Source organism: Mixophyes fleayi, chromosome 2 (genome assembly GCF_038048845.1).
Source record: "Mixophyes fleayi isolate aMixFle1 chromosome 2, aMixFle1.hap1, whole genome shotgun sequence".
Lineage (NCBI taxonomy): Eukaryota > Metazoa > Chordata > Amphibia > Anura > Limnodynastidae > Mixophyes > Mixophyes fleayi.
In genome coordinates, this window is record NC_134403.1 from 143,574,873 (window position 1) to 143,595,245 (window position 20,373).

Below are 20,373 nucleotides of genomic sequence, written 5' to 3' on the forward strand. Positions count from 1 at the left end.
AGACCCTCCTGAGTTGGCAAAAACTTAGTGGCACAAGAGACAGATTATTCTGTAAAATCAGGTAGTATCTATGCCACCCGTATTTCCTTATTTCCTCTGTAACTCAATTCCTTCTGTTGCCAGGTTACTCGAAAACTGACTGTGGGAGGAACCTGTTAGTGATTGGTCTGTGTGTGTGAACACTTCCCAACCTTTGTCATTGTACGAGGAACATGGTCACAGTGGATGTAGATATACTGCAGGGAGAGAGGAAAATTTAGTAGGAAACCCGAAAAAAAAAAGTAATATAGACAAAACCAGATTTACAGAATCATTTGTGTTTCTTTCGCAATAAAGACAAATGGGAGGGGATGTGTTCATTTAGGCACCATGGTATGTTCAACAGCACATGACTATAATTGGTCTTTGTTCTGACACCTGCAGTTATGCAAGCCTTATATACATATGCCACAACCCATAAAATGGACACAAATACAACCATTCGGTCAGCCAGCTTTATAAACATCTATAGTAAATAAGTTGAGCTTGCCAATCAAATACTGTATTTTCAGGTTGCAATTCTGTGGTCAGGAAACAATGTGATGTGTGTGTCCACCAACAGACAATGCACAATGTGTATGTAGCAGGATTTGGGATTTAGTCAAGAGATTTATCGGGACCAGCAGATTTTGAACAGCAATTTAGCAGCAGCATGAGTGCCATAGCTAGACGTCTAAAATAAGTTATCTTATTGGTGTTTTCCCAGACAGCTTTGGATTTTTTTGTGCGTGCGCAAGAAAATGAATTTGAAATTACTGATTGTTACTATGCTAAGTTTGGATAAAGACTTTTTTTGCATAAAACAGTTATGTTTGCAGAAGACCAATAATTTTGCAAATGACAATAAAATCCTAGTCCGTTATGTAATGAGGTGGAGAAAACTATGGAAATTAATAGATTTCTCTTTCATTTGATTGTCATCATAAACATTATCATCCATTTTATTAAATACACAAAAAAATATGATATTTACTCACCGTAAAATCCATTTCTCTGACTCCATTGGGGGACACTGCGAGACATTGGGGGTATAGTAGTGGGCTCAGGAGTCTTGTCACTTTAACTTGTTAAGTCTGTGCACTCCTCCTCTACTTAACCCCCCCTCTCAGAGAGATCCTCAGTTTTGAATAACCAAGAGTGAACGTAAAGGAGGTAATATAACCTGGACAGGTCTTAAATTATAAAGAACCATAACCAAAGTTTTCACACACAGAACTATATTCAGAGCAAGGGAGGGTGCGCAGTGTCCCCCAATGGAGTCAGAGAAATGGTTTTTATGGCGAGTAAAAATCTTATTTTCTCTTTCCTGCCATTGGGGGACACTGCGAGACATTGGGGATATACCAAAGCTTCCTCAAGGGTGGGAATGCTCTGGACCAGCTGCACGCATAACCCTGCGACCAAAGCTTGCATCAGCCGCCGCAAAGCCTTGAAGTCTGTAAAATTTAGAGAAAGTGTGGACGGAAGACCAAGTCGCCGCTCTACACAACTGCTCCGCAGATGCCCAGTGCCTGGCCGCCCAGGAGGCACCTACTGCCCTAGTAGAATGCGCCTTCAAATTTCCTGGAACGGACAGAGAAGCTGCAACGTAAGCTTCTCAAATTGTGGACGTGATCCACCTGGCAATTGACTGCTTTGAAGCAGGCCAACCCCTCTTGTTTGCGTCATATAAAACAAAAAGATCTCTGGTCTTTCTGACTTGAGATGTACGGTCTACATAAGCCTGTAGAGCTCGTACCACATCCAAGTATTGCATAGACCCTTCTGAAGAATCCTTTTTTGACTTGAACACAGGTATAACAATTTCCTGATTAAGGTGAAACCTGGAAACCACCTTAGGAACGAAAGATGGTCTAGTACGAAGGACTGCCCTATCAGCGTGGAAAATAAGAAAAGGAGGGTCACAGCGAAGAGCTCCAAGCTCAGACACTCTGCGAGCAGAAGCTATCGCCAACAAAAACACTGTCTTCCACGTAAGATACCTTAAGTCTATTGACCCCACAGGTTCAAATGGAGGCTTAGAAAGAGCGCAAAGAACCAAATTGAGGTCCCAGGGCTCGACAGGATGGCAAAATGGAGGTTGCATATGTAACACCCCTTGCTAGAAAATCTTAATGTCAGAATAACTTGCAATTTTTTTCTGAAAGTAAACAGAAAGGGCCGATATCTGGCCTTTGAGAGAGCGCAGACGAAGACCCCTCTGAACCCCATCCTGTAGAAAATCCAACACACGAGAAAGCTTAAATCTAGAGGAATGGAATCTTTTAGACTCACACCACAAAATATATGTCTTCCACACTCTAATATATAGAGGAAGAAGAAGGCTTTCTGGCCTTAATCATGGTAGTTATAACCTCTTGAGAGAAACCCTTTGCTTTAAGTATTAGGGTTTCAGTAGCCAGGCCGTCAAAGCCAGCTGATCTAAACCCTGGAAAAGGAATGGACCCTGGACCAGAAGATCTGCCCGCATGGGAAGCCGGAATGGAGGAGCCCCTGCTAATAATAGCAGATCTGAGAACCACGCTCTGCGTGGCCAAAATGGAGCTATTAGAATAGCGGGAACATTCTCCCTCTTCAACTTCTTTAGAACCCGGGCAATCATAGGTATTGGAGGAAAAAGATACACCATCTGATATGGCCATGGAGCTGACATGGCATCCATTATTTCCGCCCCTGGGTTTCGAGCTCTTGCGCCGTAGCGTGGAACTTGATGGTTCAGCCTGGATGCCATCAGATCTATGTCCGGGCAGCCCCACCGGTCCACCAGAAGGGAGAAGATCTGACTGTTCAAAGCCCATTCGCCGGGATGAAGTGAGTGTCTGCTGAGGAAGTCTGCTTCCCAATTTTTCACCCCCGGAATGTGAATGGCTGAAATCTTGGGCACTTGATGCTCTGCCCAAGACAAAATGCGCCTGGTCTCTTGCATGACACTGCGAGTGCTCCCCTGGTGGTTTATGTATGCCACCGTGGTGGCGTTGTCGGACTGAATTTGTAGTGGCTTTCCTCTTAGAAATTTCTGGGCTCCTATCAGAGTATTGTACACTGCTCTGAGCTCTAGTAAGTTTATTGGGAGAAGTGATTCTTGAGGGGACCAGAGACCCTGAAGCCTCAGAGTTCCTGTTACACCTCCCCATCCCAACAGACTTGCGTCTGTTGTGACTAGAGTCCAAGCCCAGGTCTGTAAGGATTGACCCTTTTCCAGATTGGTTTGGGACATCCACCAGACAAGAGACAGCTTTGTGGATCGGGACAGACGAATAATCTGCTTGTCTAAGTTCTTCTGAGACCCTGACCACTTGAGTAAGATCTCTGCCTGAAGTGGACCGGAATGAAACTGTGCAAAAGGGACTGCTTCGAAAACCGAGACCATTGTCCCCAAGAGTTTCATGCAACTGAGGACTGAGACTCTCTTTTTCACTAGAATGACTCTGGTCCTTTTCCACAGGGCTAAGACTTTTTCCCTTGGAAGGTAAACTCTCAGAGACTGAGTATCGAAAAGCAGACCCAGGAAACGCATTTGTTGGGCTGGAACAAGAGATGACTTGGGTAAATTCAACACCCAGCCGTGACTCTGAAGAAACTGTATGACTATCTGCACATGGTGGGACAGAAGAACTGCCGATGGTGCCTTCAATAGAAGGTCGTCTAGATAAGGTATAATTGTTATACACTTCTGGCGCAACAGACCTGCCATGATGGCCATAATCTTGGTAAAGACTCTGGGGGCAGTAGCCAGACTGAAAGAGAGAGCCCTGAACTGGAACTGTGCGTCTCCCACTGCAAACCGAAGGAGAGACTGATGTCCCTCCCATATCAGTACATGTAGGTAGGCATCCTTGATGTCTATGGACGCCAAGAACTCCCCCTTCTCCATCCCTGCTATTACAAAGCGAAAGGATTCCATACGGAATTTCTGAATAGTCAGATGTTTGTTTAATGACCGAAGATTCAGAATGGGCCGGAAGGACCCATCTGGCTTTGGTACCAGAAACAGGTTCGAGTAAAAACCTAGACCTCTTTCTAGAGGAGGCACCTGAACAACAACCTGCGCTGTTAGAAGTCTTTGAATAGCCTCCTGAAGCGCCACCCGTCTGAGGGGACAAGAGGGGAGAGGGGTGATCAAAAATCTGTGACGGGGGGAGTGGGCAAGGTCTATCACATAGCCCCTGGATACAATCCCTCGAATCCAGAGATCTGGCGTGGATATCCATCACTGACCTCTGAACTGAAGGAGACGAGCTCCTACTTGATGCTCCCCCTGAACAACCCCTTCATGCGGAGGGCTTATCTGCTGGGCTAGTAGAACCTCTTCTCGCCCCACCTCTACCTCCTCTGCCTCTGATAGCAGGAGCCCTAGGCGCTGAGTATTGCCCTCTATTAACGGTACCTCCCCCTCGGGAGAACTTCCGAAAGGAACGAAACCTTCCTTGACGGGACCTGTTGGGAGCAGTAGGGAGAGAAGTGTTCTTTCCCCCTGTGGTCTCCTGGATGACCCTCTCAAGCTCCGCCCCGACTAGGGTTAAGCCGTCAAAGGGTAGATTCTCTAAAGCCCTTTTAGAGTCTGCATCCACCGACCATGTCCGTAACCATAGGTTACGCCGAGCTGCTACAATAAGGGCAGATGCCTTAGCATTCACTGACACCGCATCCATAGCTGCGTTTGCCACATACTCTGAGGTCTCCAGTACCTGCTCTGCCATTTGTAAGAGCTCTGTACACGGAATACTATCTCTAAGCCCTTTAATCAAAGCTTCCATCCATAACTGCACGGCCTTGTTGGCCCAGGCCACAGCCATATTGGGTCTAAACATACTTCCCACAGCCGTGTATGCTGAGCGAAGAGCAGAATCACACTTTTTATCTGTGTAATCCTTGAGGGTTATCCGTTCTTGGACAAGAATAGCAGATGAAGAAGCTAAACGGGCCACCGGGGTATCCACCTTAGGAGATGATTCCCACTTTACCGTGTCCTCAGCTGGCAGAGGATAAAGGGATTTGAATTTTCCTGGCATCATAAATTGTTTACTTGGTCGCTGCCAAGCCTCAGAAATAATCTCCAACATCTCTGGAGAATGGGGGAATGTAGCCAACTGCGCCTTAGCTCTTTTAAATAGAGAGACACCCATGGGCGCTGAGGGCTCAGGATCAGCATACCCTAATGTATGCCTGATTCCTAAAATTAACCATCCACACTAGTGGAAACTGAGTCAGAGTCATAACGGCATTCCCCTTCCGGGTTCAAATCTACCTCACCTTCCTCTGCCGAGGAGAGATCAGAATCCTGTTCTAGGTCCAGACCTGTGTCAACAACAGCTCTCTTACTCCTCTGGGAAACGGATAATAACCTGTCTTCCCTCTGGGATGACCCCTCCTGTGATGTGGAAGCATATTCCTCAGACTGACTGCCTATGCGTGTAAGTGGGATAGTGTTCTCACGTACCTCTGTCACGCGCAGCATAACTGTCGTCAGTCTTTCCACAGCTGAAGAGAAGGATTGCAGCCAAGGCGGTTCCACCACTGCAGGCGATGCACCCTGGACTGGGCTGTCACGCACCTGAGCCTCCACAGTACAAGCTGCGCAAAGGGCGTCTCGGTCTGTGTGTCCAACAGAAAGTTTTGTATTACATTTTGAACAGGTAAAATACATAACAGAAGGCCCAGAGCGACCCTTGCCTTTAGCTGTCCCCTTCTCAGCCATTGTCCTATTTCTTAAAATAATTATAAAAAGAAATATAGACAAAATGAGACTATAAAAAAATCTCTTGTGCTAGAAGTCTCTTTAGAAAAAGAGCACCACTCCAAATAACAAAAAGTTATACAATACTGTCTGTGAAAATTCCTATAACATGAAATAACTCACATGACAAATGCATACATATGTAAAACCTCCACAAAACATTCCATTAGTCATACAAGCCTGTTAATCTGTAAGGCAGTTATGTCTGTCGGTAGAGGAGAGGCAAAGCAGAGGATCTGGCCAGCGCTGACACGCTGTTTACTTCCGTGTTCCCACGAGTAGACTGGGTCGTGTGCGCGGGGAAATACAGCCTGGGAGGAGGAAGTTGTCATTACTTCTCCTCCCCTTCCTGCTGCTTCTGTCCACCCTGCTTGCCTCCGCCTTCAGGCGCCATCCTGACCTCGCAAAAATGGCCACCATGAAGCGCTGGACTCGCGCTGTATCCACCTATAATGCCCAGGAGCGCGAGTCATGAGAAACGGCCAACTCACCTCTAAATGAGTGTGAGCGCCGCTTGTCCCCTCTTTTCCTAGCTGCTCGTTGCCATAGGGGCGAGCAGGGACCTGCCGGCATCTGAAGCGGCATGGAAGGAGAAGCTGACTGCAAACTCTCTCCCCTTGTCCGCTATCCTGGAGTACTGTGCTATTCTAAGGGGAAATACCGGCAGAAGGTGAAGGTTAGCGAGCCCAGGCTTCTCTTACCTGCGCTGGGACCCAGAGTGAGCAGAGCTGCGTCCTACTCACTCTCCTGGGTCTTAGGCTGGAGTCCCGCGCTGCACCTAAGGGAAAGGAAAAATAAAAACATGTTATATCTATAAAGACTAATAGAGTATAGGCAGGAGCCTATACTCCAGTGACCTTAGCTCCAAGTCACTTACAAAAAACTGAGGATCTCTCTGAGAGGGGGGGTTAAGTAGAGGAGTGCACAGACTTAACAAGTTAAAGTGACAAGACTCCTTAGCCCACTACTATACCCCCAATGTCTCGCAGTGTCCCCCAATGGCAGGAAGGAGAAATGAGCAGTCCACTTATTTATCCTGAAAACCCACCCTAAGCTACCATTACCTCAAGTTGAAGCAACCTGGTATCTGTCTCCCTGGAGTATGTAACAGTGTACCAGGTCTGCAGAACATGTGACTTGCATGCATACCTCTTTGAGAATTGGCTCAGTGTCGGGATTGGAGGTCTCTGTGGTGGTGGAGGAGCTGTCATCATCTGCAAGAGAGTCCTTAAGCTCATCTTCATGTGATTTGCCTTTCCTCCGTCTCTCTCTCTCTTCAGGTTTCTTTTGAAACTTAACTTTGTGCTGAAGAGATTTTCCTTTCCCTGTTTTGAAAGAAAAAAAAAAAAAAAAAAGGTCACAAAAGAAGTTTACAATTATCTTCAAACAATAAATGCCCTCATCATGAAGGTCTGAATGACTAGTCATCCCATTCTAACTCCGATATCTAGATCCCGATCCACAAAAAACAAACATCCACAAATACTTACAATATAAGAGAGCAAATGAACTTTACAAGCTGCCTTAGGAAAGAGCTACTGATGACATTCTCAAATACACATGTTAATGCTTTTTGAATGGACTTGAAAGGTCTGGCATTCTATCTACATTTGCTGTGCTAAGGCAAAAAATAGGTAGCTAAAATGCCATTTTAGTGTTCACCATTGGGCAGTAGAAAACCTGCAAAATATACTGTATAGAACTAGAGAGCGTAAATAAATAATAACATGGATCTCGGAGTGGGGACTGTTTGGTCCCCAGCTGATGTGGTCTAGAGATGGGAATAAATTAAAGAAAATGTGTGTTTCTTTAAACCTTGGTCCATACCGCATTGGCTTTTCACTTGCATTGCCCTCCACCAGATAGGAGATGGCTAGGCATATCAAACCCCTTCCTTTGTTTCTAATATATTTGTGTGTTAATTCTTCAATTTTTATTTTATTAAAATTTAAAGTCTGCTCATCTTCTATTCTGTAACATAAAAATAAATGAAATAGGCACAAGAAAACAACCTGAACATTAGGTTCCAGAACCACAAAAACAGTTGAGCTCTGCAGCGATTGTTTCACAAGTCAAACGACCCTACCCTCTCTACTCAGTCTATGGTTGACTTCTTTCTATCTGGGTTTTACTTGCCACACACTGCAATGTCTCTGTTGAGAATTTCCAATAGATTTCTAAATGTCAAAGCTAAAAAGTCACTGTTCTACACTGTCCTGAATTTGTAACTTGCAACACATATAATGAGCATATTGTAATTTAAAATGTGAGCTCTTTTTGTTGAAAGGTCCCTTACTCTATTTTAGTTACCTTCTTGTCCTTCAAGCTGTTCCTAGTCTTATTTGAAAATGTAACATCTAATCCACTTGCACTTTTGTTTGGGGAATCCTAGTGATCAGTGGTTGGTTCCCTCCTTTGCTTATTTCATACTTGTGTCTCTTTAGAAAATATATGCACAGGTTTGGATTTCAATACCATCTCTATGCTGATAACACCCAGCTTTACACTTTTTCCTGTGAATTTTCAACCTCTCTCCTATCCAACAACATTGACTCACATTCCATCTTTTCCATGACTTCCTCTCCTTACTCTGCCTTAAACTCAACTTTTTCAAACCTCATCTTCTGCTGTTCCAACAGGAGGTAAAAGCCTCATAGTAAAATAAAAAGTAAATTAACAGAATTGGGCTACTACTAAGCTCAAATACAGCCTGTTTGCCAGGCACTTAAATTAAACTTATGTAACAGGAGGTGGGGTAGAGAGTGGGAGGAGCTAGGGTTTACTTAACAGAAGTTTTAAAGTACAGTTCGCCCTGTCCCTACTCTATGCCCCAATGTCTCTGCCATAGTGAGCTTGTTATGTCTGGGGGCGGTCCTCATTTAGTGCTATTGGTAAATCAAGTTAAAGGGTCCAAATTTGCACCTGGAAAAAACATGCTGCAATGCAAATTATTTTGCATGTAGCACACAAATACAGAACAGCTTTTTTTTTTTTAAACTGTGATTTAGCATTGTGCAAAGGTACCCCCCTCCTAACTCTAAATCTGGCTGCACACCCATGGTCTGCCAAGATGCAAAATTGCATTGTTGGATTTACTCCTAACTTTTTTTTTTTAAAGTGGCTGATTGCCATAACATATTAATATAACTGGATTGATCAAATTGCGACTCAAGACTTCCAACTAATTCATTCTTTCATGTAGGGCAATGAAATAATAACATTTTGGCTGTGTGTGTGTGTAAGATCTCTCCTATTAAAACACGTGTCAGCCAGTAGGAAGCAAGACTATGTGAATTAGCATTTTTAAAATTTCTAAGGACAATTTCTAAGTATTGCTGTTGCTATCCAGGCAAATATCACTGTCCTTTTCTCTAGGAGTCAGGTTTTTAAACTTAAAAACTCAAATGAAATTAAGCATTAATTTAACACACATTGCTTATACCTGATCAATCCCAGCCTATGTATAGAGTACAGTAATTGGTTCTATTTCCATTACTCTTCTAAAATCACAGCAACGCCTATAAAACATTTAAATTCTAATTAAAACTTCTTTGTACCTTTATGTTTTGCTGCTGGAGATGGGGGTTGTTCTGTAAATACATCTGAAGGCGGGGGTTCGGAATTGTCAAAATCTTTGTCCATTATTTCTGTGAGAATGATTATATCCGAGTCCTCTGAACTGTGCCTGGTGTTACTGGCACCAGTTCCAAAGTATTCAGGGTGGGAAGAGTTACAGTTCCCTGTTCGGGACATTTCTGCTGGTTGGTCTGGCTGTGTCTGAGGCACTGTTGGTGGTTGTGTAGGTACAAGTTGCTCCTGTGACACTGGTCCTTGTGGTTGAACAGGACTGTGATTTAATTTTGTTCCTCGAGCGCGTCTGGCTAAAGAGGAGTTGTGAGCAGCTGTGCCAGAGTCTGTGGCTTGTGAGGAAGCTCTGCTCGCTGGCTGTGCAGCTGACACTTGTGATGACATTTTGTTTGTTATACTGGAGCTGCTTTTTGCTCTAACTGTTTCCACATCAGATGTGCTCCTGTGTAGGTGGGATGTTGGGTTACTCTGCTTTTGATTTCCCGTGCCTGGTCTCGTGGAGGCATTTCCACTATACAACCCTCTGTTAGAGCTATGATTGGCGTCAGATCCAACAGAACTAAAGCTAAAACACAATCACGAAATGTAGATTACTGCAAATCACTTCCTTCACAAGTCACACCTTATATACACAACACTATAAACACTGAATTAACATAGAACTAACTTTAATCATTTATTGATGTTTAGTAAAAAAGGGAAAACTATAGTCTCATTTTTCCTTGTATTCAGGAGACATTTACACACAATTATTTAAAAGCTGTTCAATACATATTCACATTTCTATAACAGTCTGTTCGACAGGTTTCCTGTAAGAGGAAAAAGATGGAAGTCTTTCTTTCTGGGTCACAGCAGTCGGCTATTAACAATTTATGCTAGCGCTAACCAAATAATCAGTCTGACTTAACTCGGGAAGAAAAAAAATAATGTGAGTGTTTATATGTGAAGCAGAATCCCTGCAGAAAACATTACAACCTTAAGCTAGCCACTAAGCATGTTGGCTTAATAGCTAGCACTTTTGCTTCACAGCTCTGGAGTCACTTCCCAATCATGGCCTTATCTGTGTGGAGTTTGTATGTTCTCCCTGTGTTTGCCTGGGTTTCCTCCCACACTCCAAAAACATTCTAGTAGGCTAATTAACTGCTATCAAATTGACCTTAATCTCTGCCTCTGTCTGTGTGTGTGTATGTTAGGGAATTTCAACTGTAAGCTTCTATGGGGGAGAGACTGATATGAGTTCTCTGTACAGTGCTGTGGAATTAGTAGCGCTAAATAAATAGTTGCTGATGATGATTACAACCTTTTCTTGCACAAGTGGTCTTCTCTGGTAATTCATTAATACTACAGTATAAAATCAGTCTAGATGTAAAAGTCACAATAGGATTTAAGAAACACAAGTGTACAATCTAGAAGTCCAGATGATGTCTTGTAGGAATTTCACTTCAAAAGGTCTCTGTACTCCAGACTGGAGTTCCCATTATATAAACTATGTTCTGGGAATTTGTATCTATAAACTGAAAGTTATTCAGGTAACCATAATAGCCATTAGTGGTCTTCTAAATCAACTTCACAATAAGGAGCTGTTCTGATATTCAAAGTAAATTTACAAAGTAGCACCCACTATAAGAAAGAATCATGGTCGCCACCAGTCTCAATGACCAAGATTGTAGAAATGAAAAATGACTTTAACACTAATGTGTTCAGTCCCCTTATAAAAGCCTATGGGTTGCTATGGTTTGTTCAGCTTTCGATCACAGCCTAGATAAATGGGCTGCTATGCACTGGCTTGTTCAGCCACCGATAACCGCCTAGCAGACGAGCTGCTATGCACTCGCTTGCATAGCAAAACCCTGTGTGAATTCCTGAGAGTGTGCATAATATGACTCGATGTTCAAACGATATGATCTACTGGCATTTATGAATCGGATGAACACATAGCAACCAAAATGTTAGGCATGGAGCAGCTTACTAATGTACATAGCAACACTTCAAACCATTATGATTTTCAAATCAAATCATAGCGAGAGAAGTAAATGTTGAATATAAGCACCTCTTTGTTTGGACAAAACTGCACTTTTTTTTCACACAACAGTACACATGACTACAGTGTTTACTAATCAGCTGGTGGAAGGACATGGTCTCAAGAGATATGGTGCTCCATTGATTCAGGCTAATGCCAACATGTTAAGTAACAAAAACAAACTGGTGCTAAGACTGTATGTGCAAAAGCTTAGTTTTCCTCTTAACGGTGGATAGACAAGGCAGTTCTAAGCATTTATGGATATATTACGGTTTTAAAGGGATGTTTCTTTTATAAACCTTTCACTGAACTTATTGGTAGCCTAATAAGCTTTTACTGAAGTGGAACTGGTTTGGTCTTTAATTAGTCTTCACAACAGGTGTCCTCTGTGGTCATATCATCTGCAATAAGGATATTCACCATGACTTTCATTCTTCTCTAAGAGATCTATATATTTTGTATTGTAATGCCCAATATCTCCCAGCAATGTATGAAAACATAGCTACAAATAAAGCATTCAGACTCAAATTACCCATGTAAAACTGCATTACCTCCTAACTGACAAAACATAAGTTCATGACTTTAAAATGGCTATGGAGGGGAGTGTGAGCTGGAGAACCAACCATAAGCCAGTCTACATTAATGCTTTTGCATGCTTTTTATGGGGAAACTCATCTGTGGAAACATTCCACGGGAGTTATCGTTGGCAAAGGACTACCACTAACGGAGACCCGTTGATGTACAAGACGAGGCTCTATAGCCAGCCATAGACCTGTCATCCTATGATAAATATACCATTGTATTTTGTTTCATCTGATATGGATATTAATTGTTGTAATACATAAAGTAGACAGATTTACTAAGAAAACATCTTTAGTATGTCTTACTTGCTGTCAGATGAAATGCCAACAATCCTTCTGAGGTCAAAGGGCCGGCCCAAATGAAAAGGAGGATTTGATGCCTCAAAAGAAAGCCGCCTCTTGAACGGCTCCCATATTCCTTGAGCTTCTAAGTAGGCTGTTCCAATAACCAGGAGAAACAGCAAACTAAAGACAAGAGAGAGTAATCAGGAGTAGAAGTAGCAGAAGAACAGGAGTGCTATTCGCTGCAAGGTTAGATTGTGTTTGTGCAAATAAAAACTCAAGTGACAGTGAACCACACCAGAGCACTACATTTTCTATTTACATTTTATTCCTAAATATCACTTTCCGGTGGGATAAGAAAGTTGTTTCTTTGGGACACTGCATCATTTGACATTTTAATGACTCCAACAGAGATTACAAATTTATGATATAACCCAGAAAATATATTTTAAATGTGTATGACCAAGTTCAGGTTTAGTGTTCTTCCAATTAATGTTATAGCAAGTGCAGAGAACAAAGCTTCCAGTGGAGTACCTCATTATTCCTGAGATAACGACATAGAGTGCTAGCTCCCAGTTGGGTCGGGGAAGAGCTTCTGCACAGGATGCCAGCATGTGGTAAGGAAGAGATGCATTTAAAACAAAGACAAATTCAGAGCCTCCAGTTGTTACAATCTTCAGTTCACGAATCACTCGTGAGCAAGTAAAATCTGGTGTAAACCTTCAAAAAGAGAAAACCGTATACTTTACAGTGCACAGGAAGGAACTATGTTTTACATAACTTACAATGGTATGAAATCTTGCACTCTGAAATACATTTATCAAGCCAATGTAAAGAAATTTCAATCTTTACTTGAAAACCAATGTATACAAAAGAACTGTACAAAGAGCTCTGGCCACCATATCCTATGCTGAACTGGACAGATCAAAATGGATATAAAAAGTCTACACACCCTTATTGAAATTGCAGGTCTTTGGGATTCCAACCCTCTGTCAGAAAGTTGAAGATGAAGAGGAATATGATCTTCCTTTTCAAAAGCCATGTTGGAAGGTAAAAGTCTTTGAATGGTCCAACCAGAACCTATTGATAGCCTGTGGACTGACTGAACAAAGAGGGCTGTGCACAAGAGATCCCCCTGAAATTTCATGGACCTTGAACCATTTTGCAGGGAAGAGTGGGATAGAACTGCAAAGTCAAGGTGTACGAAGCTGATGGAGTCTTATTCAAAAAGACCCACTGCTATAATAAAACCAAAAGTTGCTCCTACAATTCCACAAAGTATTAGTTTAGGAGTGTGCACACCAGGGTATTGTGTGTTTGGTATGTTTGTTGCAAAGTCACATTAAAGGGTGGAAAAAGTCTGACATGATATATATGGGTTTCAGCCTTTACATAAACACGCAATTTCAATAAGGGTGTAGAGACTTATGTCCACTATATATTGCGAGATACAAGATTGGTGCAAAGGCACTGAAGTGAAGCGGCACTAGAAATAGTAAACCAAAAATATACATAACACATGTCCTACACATTAAACGTGGAATTGGTTGTTATTTATTATTTTCCAGCAGTTTAAAGTGGTTTGCAAACTTTGGGCAGATGCTATACAGTGCTGATTTTCCCAAACTAGTGCATTAGTTTTGTCTCTTAAGTAGCTGAGCTATAAGCAGTGTATATGTTTTATACATCTACTGGTTATCTTATTCTGTGATTCTAGGTATCAGTTAGACACAATAAAACTGCAAATTACTGGAGTGTTTTCTAATGACAGAATAAAAAAAAGTAGTAAAGCAGAAATTTCACTACACTGAAATCAGGCTGACGTACATGTGAGCTTCAAAGCACATACAGGAGGGGAAGAAGTGGTGCTGGGTCACTTAATCAACCAAAATTACAATTCTATAGATTTTTTTTCCCCTGACATTTACTGGTCACTATTCTCAGCATTTGCACTTTATAAAGTATGTAGAAAGACGAGCGCATCAAGCATTATACTTACAATATGACAATTTCCTTAGTGGCATTAGGACCTAGTGCAAACTCCTGACAATTCACAATCTTGAAACCATAACCTTCACATGAGTATCCACTGATTTCCATGCTTTTAATGGTGACTTGGAGGTGCCCTGTGTTCTCAAATTTGAATGTCCTCCTAAGTGTGAAATTTGGCTCCCTTGGCTTTATTTCTGAGCAAAAAGAAAATGTGAAGGGTCAAAGCAAAATTCAAGAAAAAAAAAAGAAACCAATATTTTTCAAACAGCTAAAGTCCATTTTCAGTTTGTTTTCTGAATATTTCCAAAACAATGCAAGTAGGTCAAACGGATATGGGTCTTTCAGGACAACAGACTAGTCAACCAGTAATACTGTCAATTACATCATGCCACCTTACAATACGAATGGAGGAGGGTATGTAAATAAGCGATTCAGAGCAGCTATTTTTCCCCACAATGTGAGGGCATGTATGGTCTTTACTTTAATATATATATGGGCAGCACGGTGGCGTAGTGGTTAGCACTTCTGCCTTACAGCACTAGGGCCATGATTTCGATTCCCAACCATGGCCTTATCTGTGTGGAGTTTGTATGTTCTCCCCATGTTTGCGTGGGTTTCCTCCCGGTTCTCTGGTTTCCTCCCACACTCCAAAAACATACTGGTAGGTTAATTGGCTGCCAACAAATTGACCCGTGTGTGTAGGGAATTTAGACTGTAAGCCCCAATGGGGCAGGGACTGATGTGAGTGAGTTTTCTGTACAGCGCTGCGGAATTAGTGGCGCATGGTGTATTAAAAGTGATAACAGATCTAGAACACTCTCCACAGATAAGTGATGCCAGTACCAGATGTTCAATATATCTAGGCCAATAATGAAAATCACTCTGATGGTACCGGATAGGAGTACTGGAAGATATCAGTGAACCTGCGTCTCAAATGGTGCATCCAATCACGATCCTGATGATATACATAGCTGTAGACTCTTATATACTTAGGTATTCATCATGATGAGTCTACAGCTATGTTACACTAATAACTCCTTGAAAAAGTCTTTGTATAAGATGAAACGCGTCGGAGAGCTGCTCGTCTGTATCCTGTGACCACTGTGGGATGTTTTTGGGACGTTGCCGGCTGGAACCCATATCATCTGCGCATGTGCCATTTGTTTTTACTGTGTTGCAGTGTTTTTTTTGCCGCCATTAAATACTTGCTTGTTTTGAATCATCTGGTATTTTTTACGGTATTATACTATTGTGTCTATATTTGAGTCTGCAGATCCTTACCAGTCATCAGGATCGTGATTGGATGCACCATTTGAGACTCAGCTTCGCCGATATCTTCCAGTACTCCTATCCGGTACCATCAGAGTGATTTTCATTATTGGCTTAGATATATTGAACATCTGGTACAGGCATTACTTATCTGTGGAGAGTGTTCTAGATCTGTTATCACTTTTAATACACTATGCGTGGCGCCCCCTGTCTTTTGTATTTTATCTACTAGGTATGACACTTGCAGACAGGTGTTGAATGACTGGGGAGCTGCCTATTACAAAAGTAATTATTTTTATATTTCTGTCACTTGTGTTCTCACACTTTATTAAGCGCTTGTATAGCTTAAAGATTTTTTGGGGCGTGTATATATATATATATATATATATATATATATATAGAATTAAATGTATCTTAGGACACTCCCAAATCGTTATAAGTTTAAAGAAACGTTTTTTTGCTTTTTAAAAGTTGATGGATCGCACGTATCCACTTGTGACCCATCACAACAACATAGACATGGGGGGCTGTTATAGACATGGGGGCTGATGCACTGTTAGACAAGATCATCATCATTTATTTATATAGCGCAAGCAAATTCCGTAGCATTTTACAATGTAGAATAAGCCCTGCTTGCAAGCTTACAATCTATGGATGCATAAAACGTATTAAAAAAAATTAGCTCTAAAAAGCCACGCATAAAAAATAGGTTATCTATGTCTAGATGCTGAGCGGGAGGCATGTCAAAACACCCAGATACACATACACCCAAGGAGGTCATACGCCCACAAAAAAATATAACAGTTATAGCAAAAAAATACATTACTATTTTTTTATTTAAAGCAAACCCAACAAAAAAACAAAAACACATCTCTATAATACAGCAATTATAACCTTCCTTCCCGCATACAAATGAAAGTAGCACAAAACGAGTTCTACAATATAAACTACAATCCTATAATGTATGCACAATCAATGACGAATGCACCGATCAGTTTCAGAGGTAAATCTGCATTCAGCCGAGACTAGCTAGTGCAGGTAACCGTCACTGTCGTAATCATCAGCACTCAGGCACCCACAGGTGATACAGCTACTGACAGGCATATCCGAGTCTGTATGGCTCTGCCTGAGTTCCTAATTGTGCAAACATGCCCTCTGTGTTTGCATGCCCTCGGTGTCCTTCATACCACCACTCCAAGAGTAAGGCGGCACCAATACCAAATCTACATACTAATGAAGGTGTGCGCACACAGTAACACAAACATTTGAAAAATAGCTTCTGACAGTTTGTTCACACCATGGTTTAAAATGATAGATAGACAAGATAGATAGATAAAAACACAGTAGTTGGTATTTTAATGAAGCTTGTATGTTTGATTAGGAGAAGGGGCTTTGGGACCACTGAGTGGGAAAAGTTTTTATAGGTAAATATTTGCCTTAATCATTTTCTTTAACACCACACGACGTGTGTACAGAATCTGTATTATTGTGTGGTGAATGACTTCTCCTTATTGCAAGGTTTAGGTTCAGCAATAGAGAAGCTAGATAATTATTACGATCCAAAGCTTGAATATTCTTTATATATTGTGACCAGTCACACCAGCATATGATGTTGCTTATTGTACCTCCAACATATCAGTGTGAAATTGAGACACACAAGATTGGAATACCATACACAACCCATGGCAAGGTGCAAAGAGAGATCAAAGCAAAGCTTACTGTCTGAGCAGTCTTTCAGAAAGGCTTCTGTTATTTTAAACCTCAAGGAACTCCCTGGACCAGGGGGTTTTCCTCCAATCTTAATGTTTTCATTTGCGCCTTGTCCTTTCACTGAGATAATGTCAATCACTGTCAAATTATTTCTGGAAGTAAAAAAAATAAAAGCAACGAAACAAAGAAAATACAAAATTAAATCATACATTATGCAAACAGAATGATCATAATAAACCTGTTACTAGAATGGAAATGTGAAAAAAAAATAAGCCTCATATAGAGTTAGGACTAAATCAGCTTAGAAGGTGCAATTTACCACCTTTGCAAAACCATGCTGCGCTGCAGGAGGTGAGGGTGGTGTAAATGTAAAATACGTTGCCATATTTGAAATTGGGGGAAGTGGTATGTCCTGGCTCAAGCTAAATTAAATTAGTGTTAAAAATACAATTGTGCAGTGCAATATATGCATTTTTCCTGCCTGCAATAAAACTTTGCAGAGATACAAATTTCAACTCTAAGTTGGACTGAATGAGGCCCTAATTATCTCAACAATTGGATTTTTTTGTAGTTTCTTTGGATATGTTTGCACTCGTTTTAGATATCACGTTCTGGAGCATAGTCCCCCTTAATGCAGGGCTGAAACTCAAATGCAGAACTGCAAAGCTACCACCACTTAAATGCCAACTACAGCTTCTAATGCAGGTTCTTCACAACTCTGGCAGGCAGTACGCTGCAGTTTTTAGAAGTATGCCTTTGCTTTTGCCTAAAGGTGGGCTAGACTATAAACGGGTAGACTGTATATCATATTCCTAGTGAGTAACCATAGTACTATGTTTATCAGTTAGAAAGGTTAAGGGGAAACATCAGTGTGAAAGGAAGGGGGAAAATTACAATTGGAACAAACAGAGGCGTTTATACGGAACAGACTTTCTGCTGCAATAAGCACTTGCGCTAAAAATAACGAGAATAATTTAAATATGTGTAGAAACCACTAAAAAAGGTAGAGATACCAATAATTTATTCTTAAAAAAATTAGGAAAACATTAATACAATGTTGTGTTTGAGTTTAGTCCCATAAGTGACTTGTGAGATGAGTGCACTTACCTGACTATGAGCAATGAGGATATGGTTTTGTTTAGCACTGGAGTAAATCTGACGTTGACGCTCTTTTTCTCTCCAGGCTTCAGTATAATGTTGAGAACTGACTGCCGGGATAGGCCCTCCACAAAAGCTGGACTGCTCTGTTCAGGATGCACCTTTGTAAAGAGAAAACATTGAACATGGTCTACACTGTGTCTTTTCTTGCCTTGCTTCTTCTATACATTAAGTTCTCATAAACCTACCGTCTTTACACTTTTATTCAACTTTCAACTACTATAAAACAGACATAAGTGAAGATACAAAAAGTGACTATAAATGTATTGGTTTCCCAGTAAAATAAAGAAGTAACAGACTTGTCTAACAGTGAAAAGGACTCATTTTTGAGGAAATACGTTTTAAATTAGTGCTCAGCAGACAGCATACATGAGTAAAGCCCCTGAGAACTATCATGCATATTGCTGTATACTCATCTCGGAGCAGTACCTTGAACTTGAAAAAGCTATATACATTACTATTTCAATGCAAATAGCACAATGCCATGCATTGTTAAAGTGATCGGGTAAACAATAAGACTACCAGAAAAACTTCTCAGATAGGTAAATTATACAATTATGCCCATAACTTCATGCATACTTACATTATTTCTGAACACTTTGAATTCAAGTGTATTCAAGTCTATATTTAGCGACTTACTAATATTGAATCTAGAAAAGAACAGAAATGAAAAATATGAGGAAGTAGCTATAGACATAATTTGCATAGAGTAGACATAATTTACCTCTGACTGTTACTCAGCCACTTCCTCAGTCTCTTCATACTTTCACTCACTTACAGGAATACACACTTTTACAGCAGTTTAAACACTCAGGCACAACATGTGAAGATATAACAGGAATACACACAAATAGCAACTGAATATAGAACCACGGACAGTGCTGAAGATTGGTATTATGAACTATATTTAGCACAGTGCATGGTGGTATAAGAAAACAGTGAAAAAAGTGATAGAAGTATGAGTTGCACTAGACCTATGTAAAAGATTTATGCAAAAGTAGTGTGTATTCTGTTCAGATCTTAGGTCACACATGACGAATGAAGGAGGAGATATGGCCAAGTAAGATCTACATCACATCTCTTACCTCTACAAAGAGCACTGCAATGTCATGACATGCTTTCCTTATTTACTGGGTGAACCATTACAACAATTGTGGATAAAGTTAATAAGAGTAATGCTCCAAGGGGTTCATAAAAGTGCTTTTTGTGTAAAAAGTCTAGAAAGTAAAGACTGTCTAATGTAATTTAGTCAAACACTATGAGCGGGGCAGTAGACATGCATTATAGAAGACAAGCATTTTAACAGCAAGTCTTGTTATAATTTTTAGAAGATACTAAATCATACAATAAATCATCCAACATTGTGATTTAGTTCAGTACAAAGGAAATTAGAATTTCATCATTGTAGGTATAATGAACTGATTTTATTGGTCCTGATGTTCTGTGTTTATTTTAACAAATGTCACCACTCAATTAGGCAATACTATATGAATACAAATAAATTTACCATCTGTCATTTTAATCAAATCTTGCCTCATTTTGTCCTCTGAAGTAACAGCAATTAATTGATCACATATCTATGTACAGAAATGTAAAAGCAGCTCATTAGCCCATTATTTGCTTTTGAAAATACATTTAAATGGATTTTAAAGTTTTATCCGATGAATAAGAAAAACGGTGTTTACAGAGTACAGGCTAAAGAAGGGAGAGCTCCCCTATACTAATCTAGGATGTGTGATGCCCTAAAATAAGCCCTTTCCCTTATAAAATAGCACACTGAATTGGCTGTAAACTTACCTTTGTAATATTCGGTCTAGCACCAGAGAGCTGTTAGAATAAAGAGCCAGGGGCAGAAACTGGACATAAACAGGAACATCGGCAGGGTTTTCTAGTGCAATTTCTTTGTCCTGTTGCAAAATATAATTCAGTGGTTAATTTTTGGTATTTGACAGCTCGATTGTTTTAGTTGAAATGTTTCTATGTAGTTTTGGTAAAAG

The 20,373-nt window shown here is 40.8% G+C and overlaps 1 protein-coding gene across 1 annotated transcript in view; it reads right to left on the bottom strand.

Annotated features, from left to right (window-relative positions):
- The window catches only part of TMEM131 (transmembrane protein 131), a 169,588-nt gene that overhangs the window by 19,295 nt on the left and 129,920 nt on the right, over positions 1-20,373 (bottom strand). Inside the window, exons 24-32 of the mRNA XM_075200119.1 lie at positions 20,174-20,283; positions 18,960-19,026; positions 18,326-18,477; positions 17,228-17,370; positions 14,247-14,433; positions 12,782-12,967; positions 12,272-12,430; positions 9,334-9,929; positions 6,926-7,101 (exon numbers count right to left, since the gene is read on the bottom strand). Of these exons, the coding sequence (XP_075056220.1) occupies positions 6,926-7,101; positions 9,334-9,929; positions 12,272-12,430; positions 12,782-12,967; positions 14,247-14,433; positions 17,228-17,370; positions 18,326-18,477; positions 18,960-19,026; positions 20,174-20,283 (1,776 nt within the window). The remainder of the gene's footprint in view (positions 1-6,925; positions 7,102-9,333; positions 9,930-12,271; positions 12,431-12,781; positions 12,968-14,246; positions 14,434-17,227; positions 17,371-18,325; positions 18,478-18,959; positions 19,027-20,173; positions 20,284-20,373) is intronic.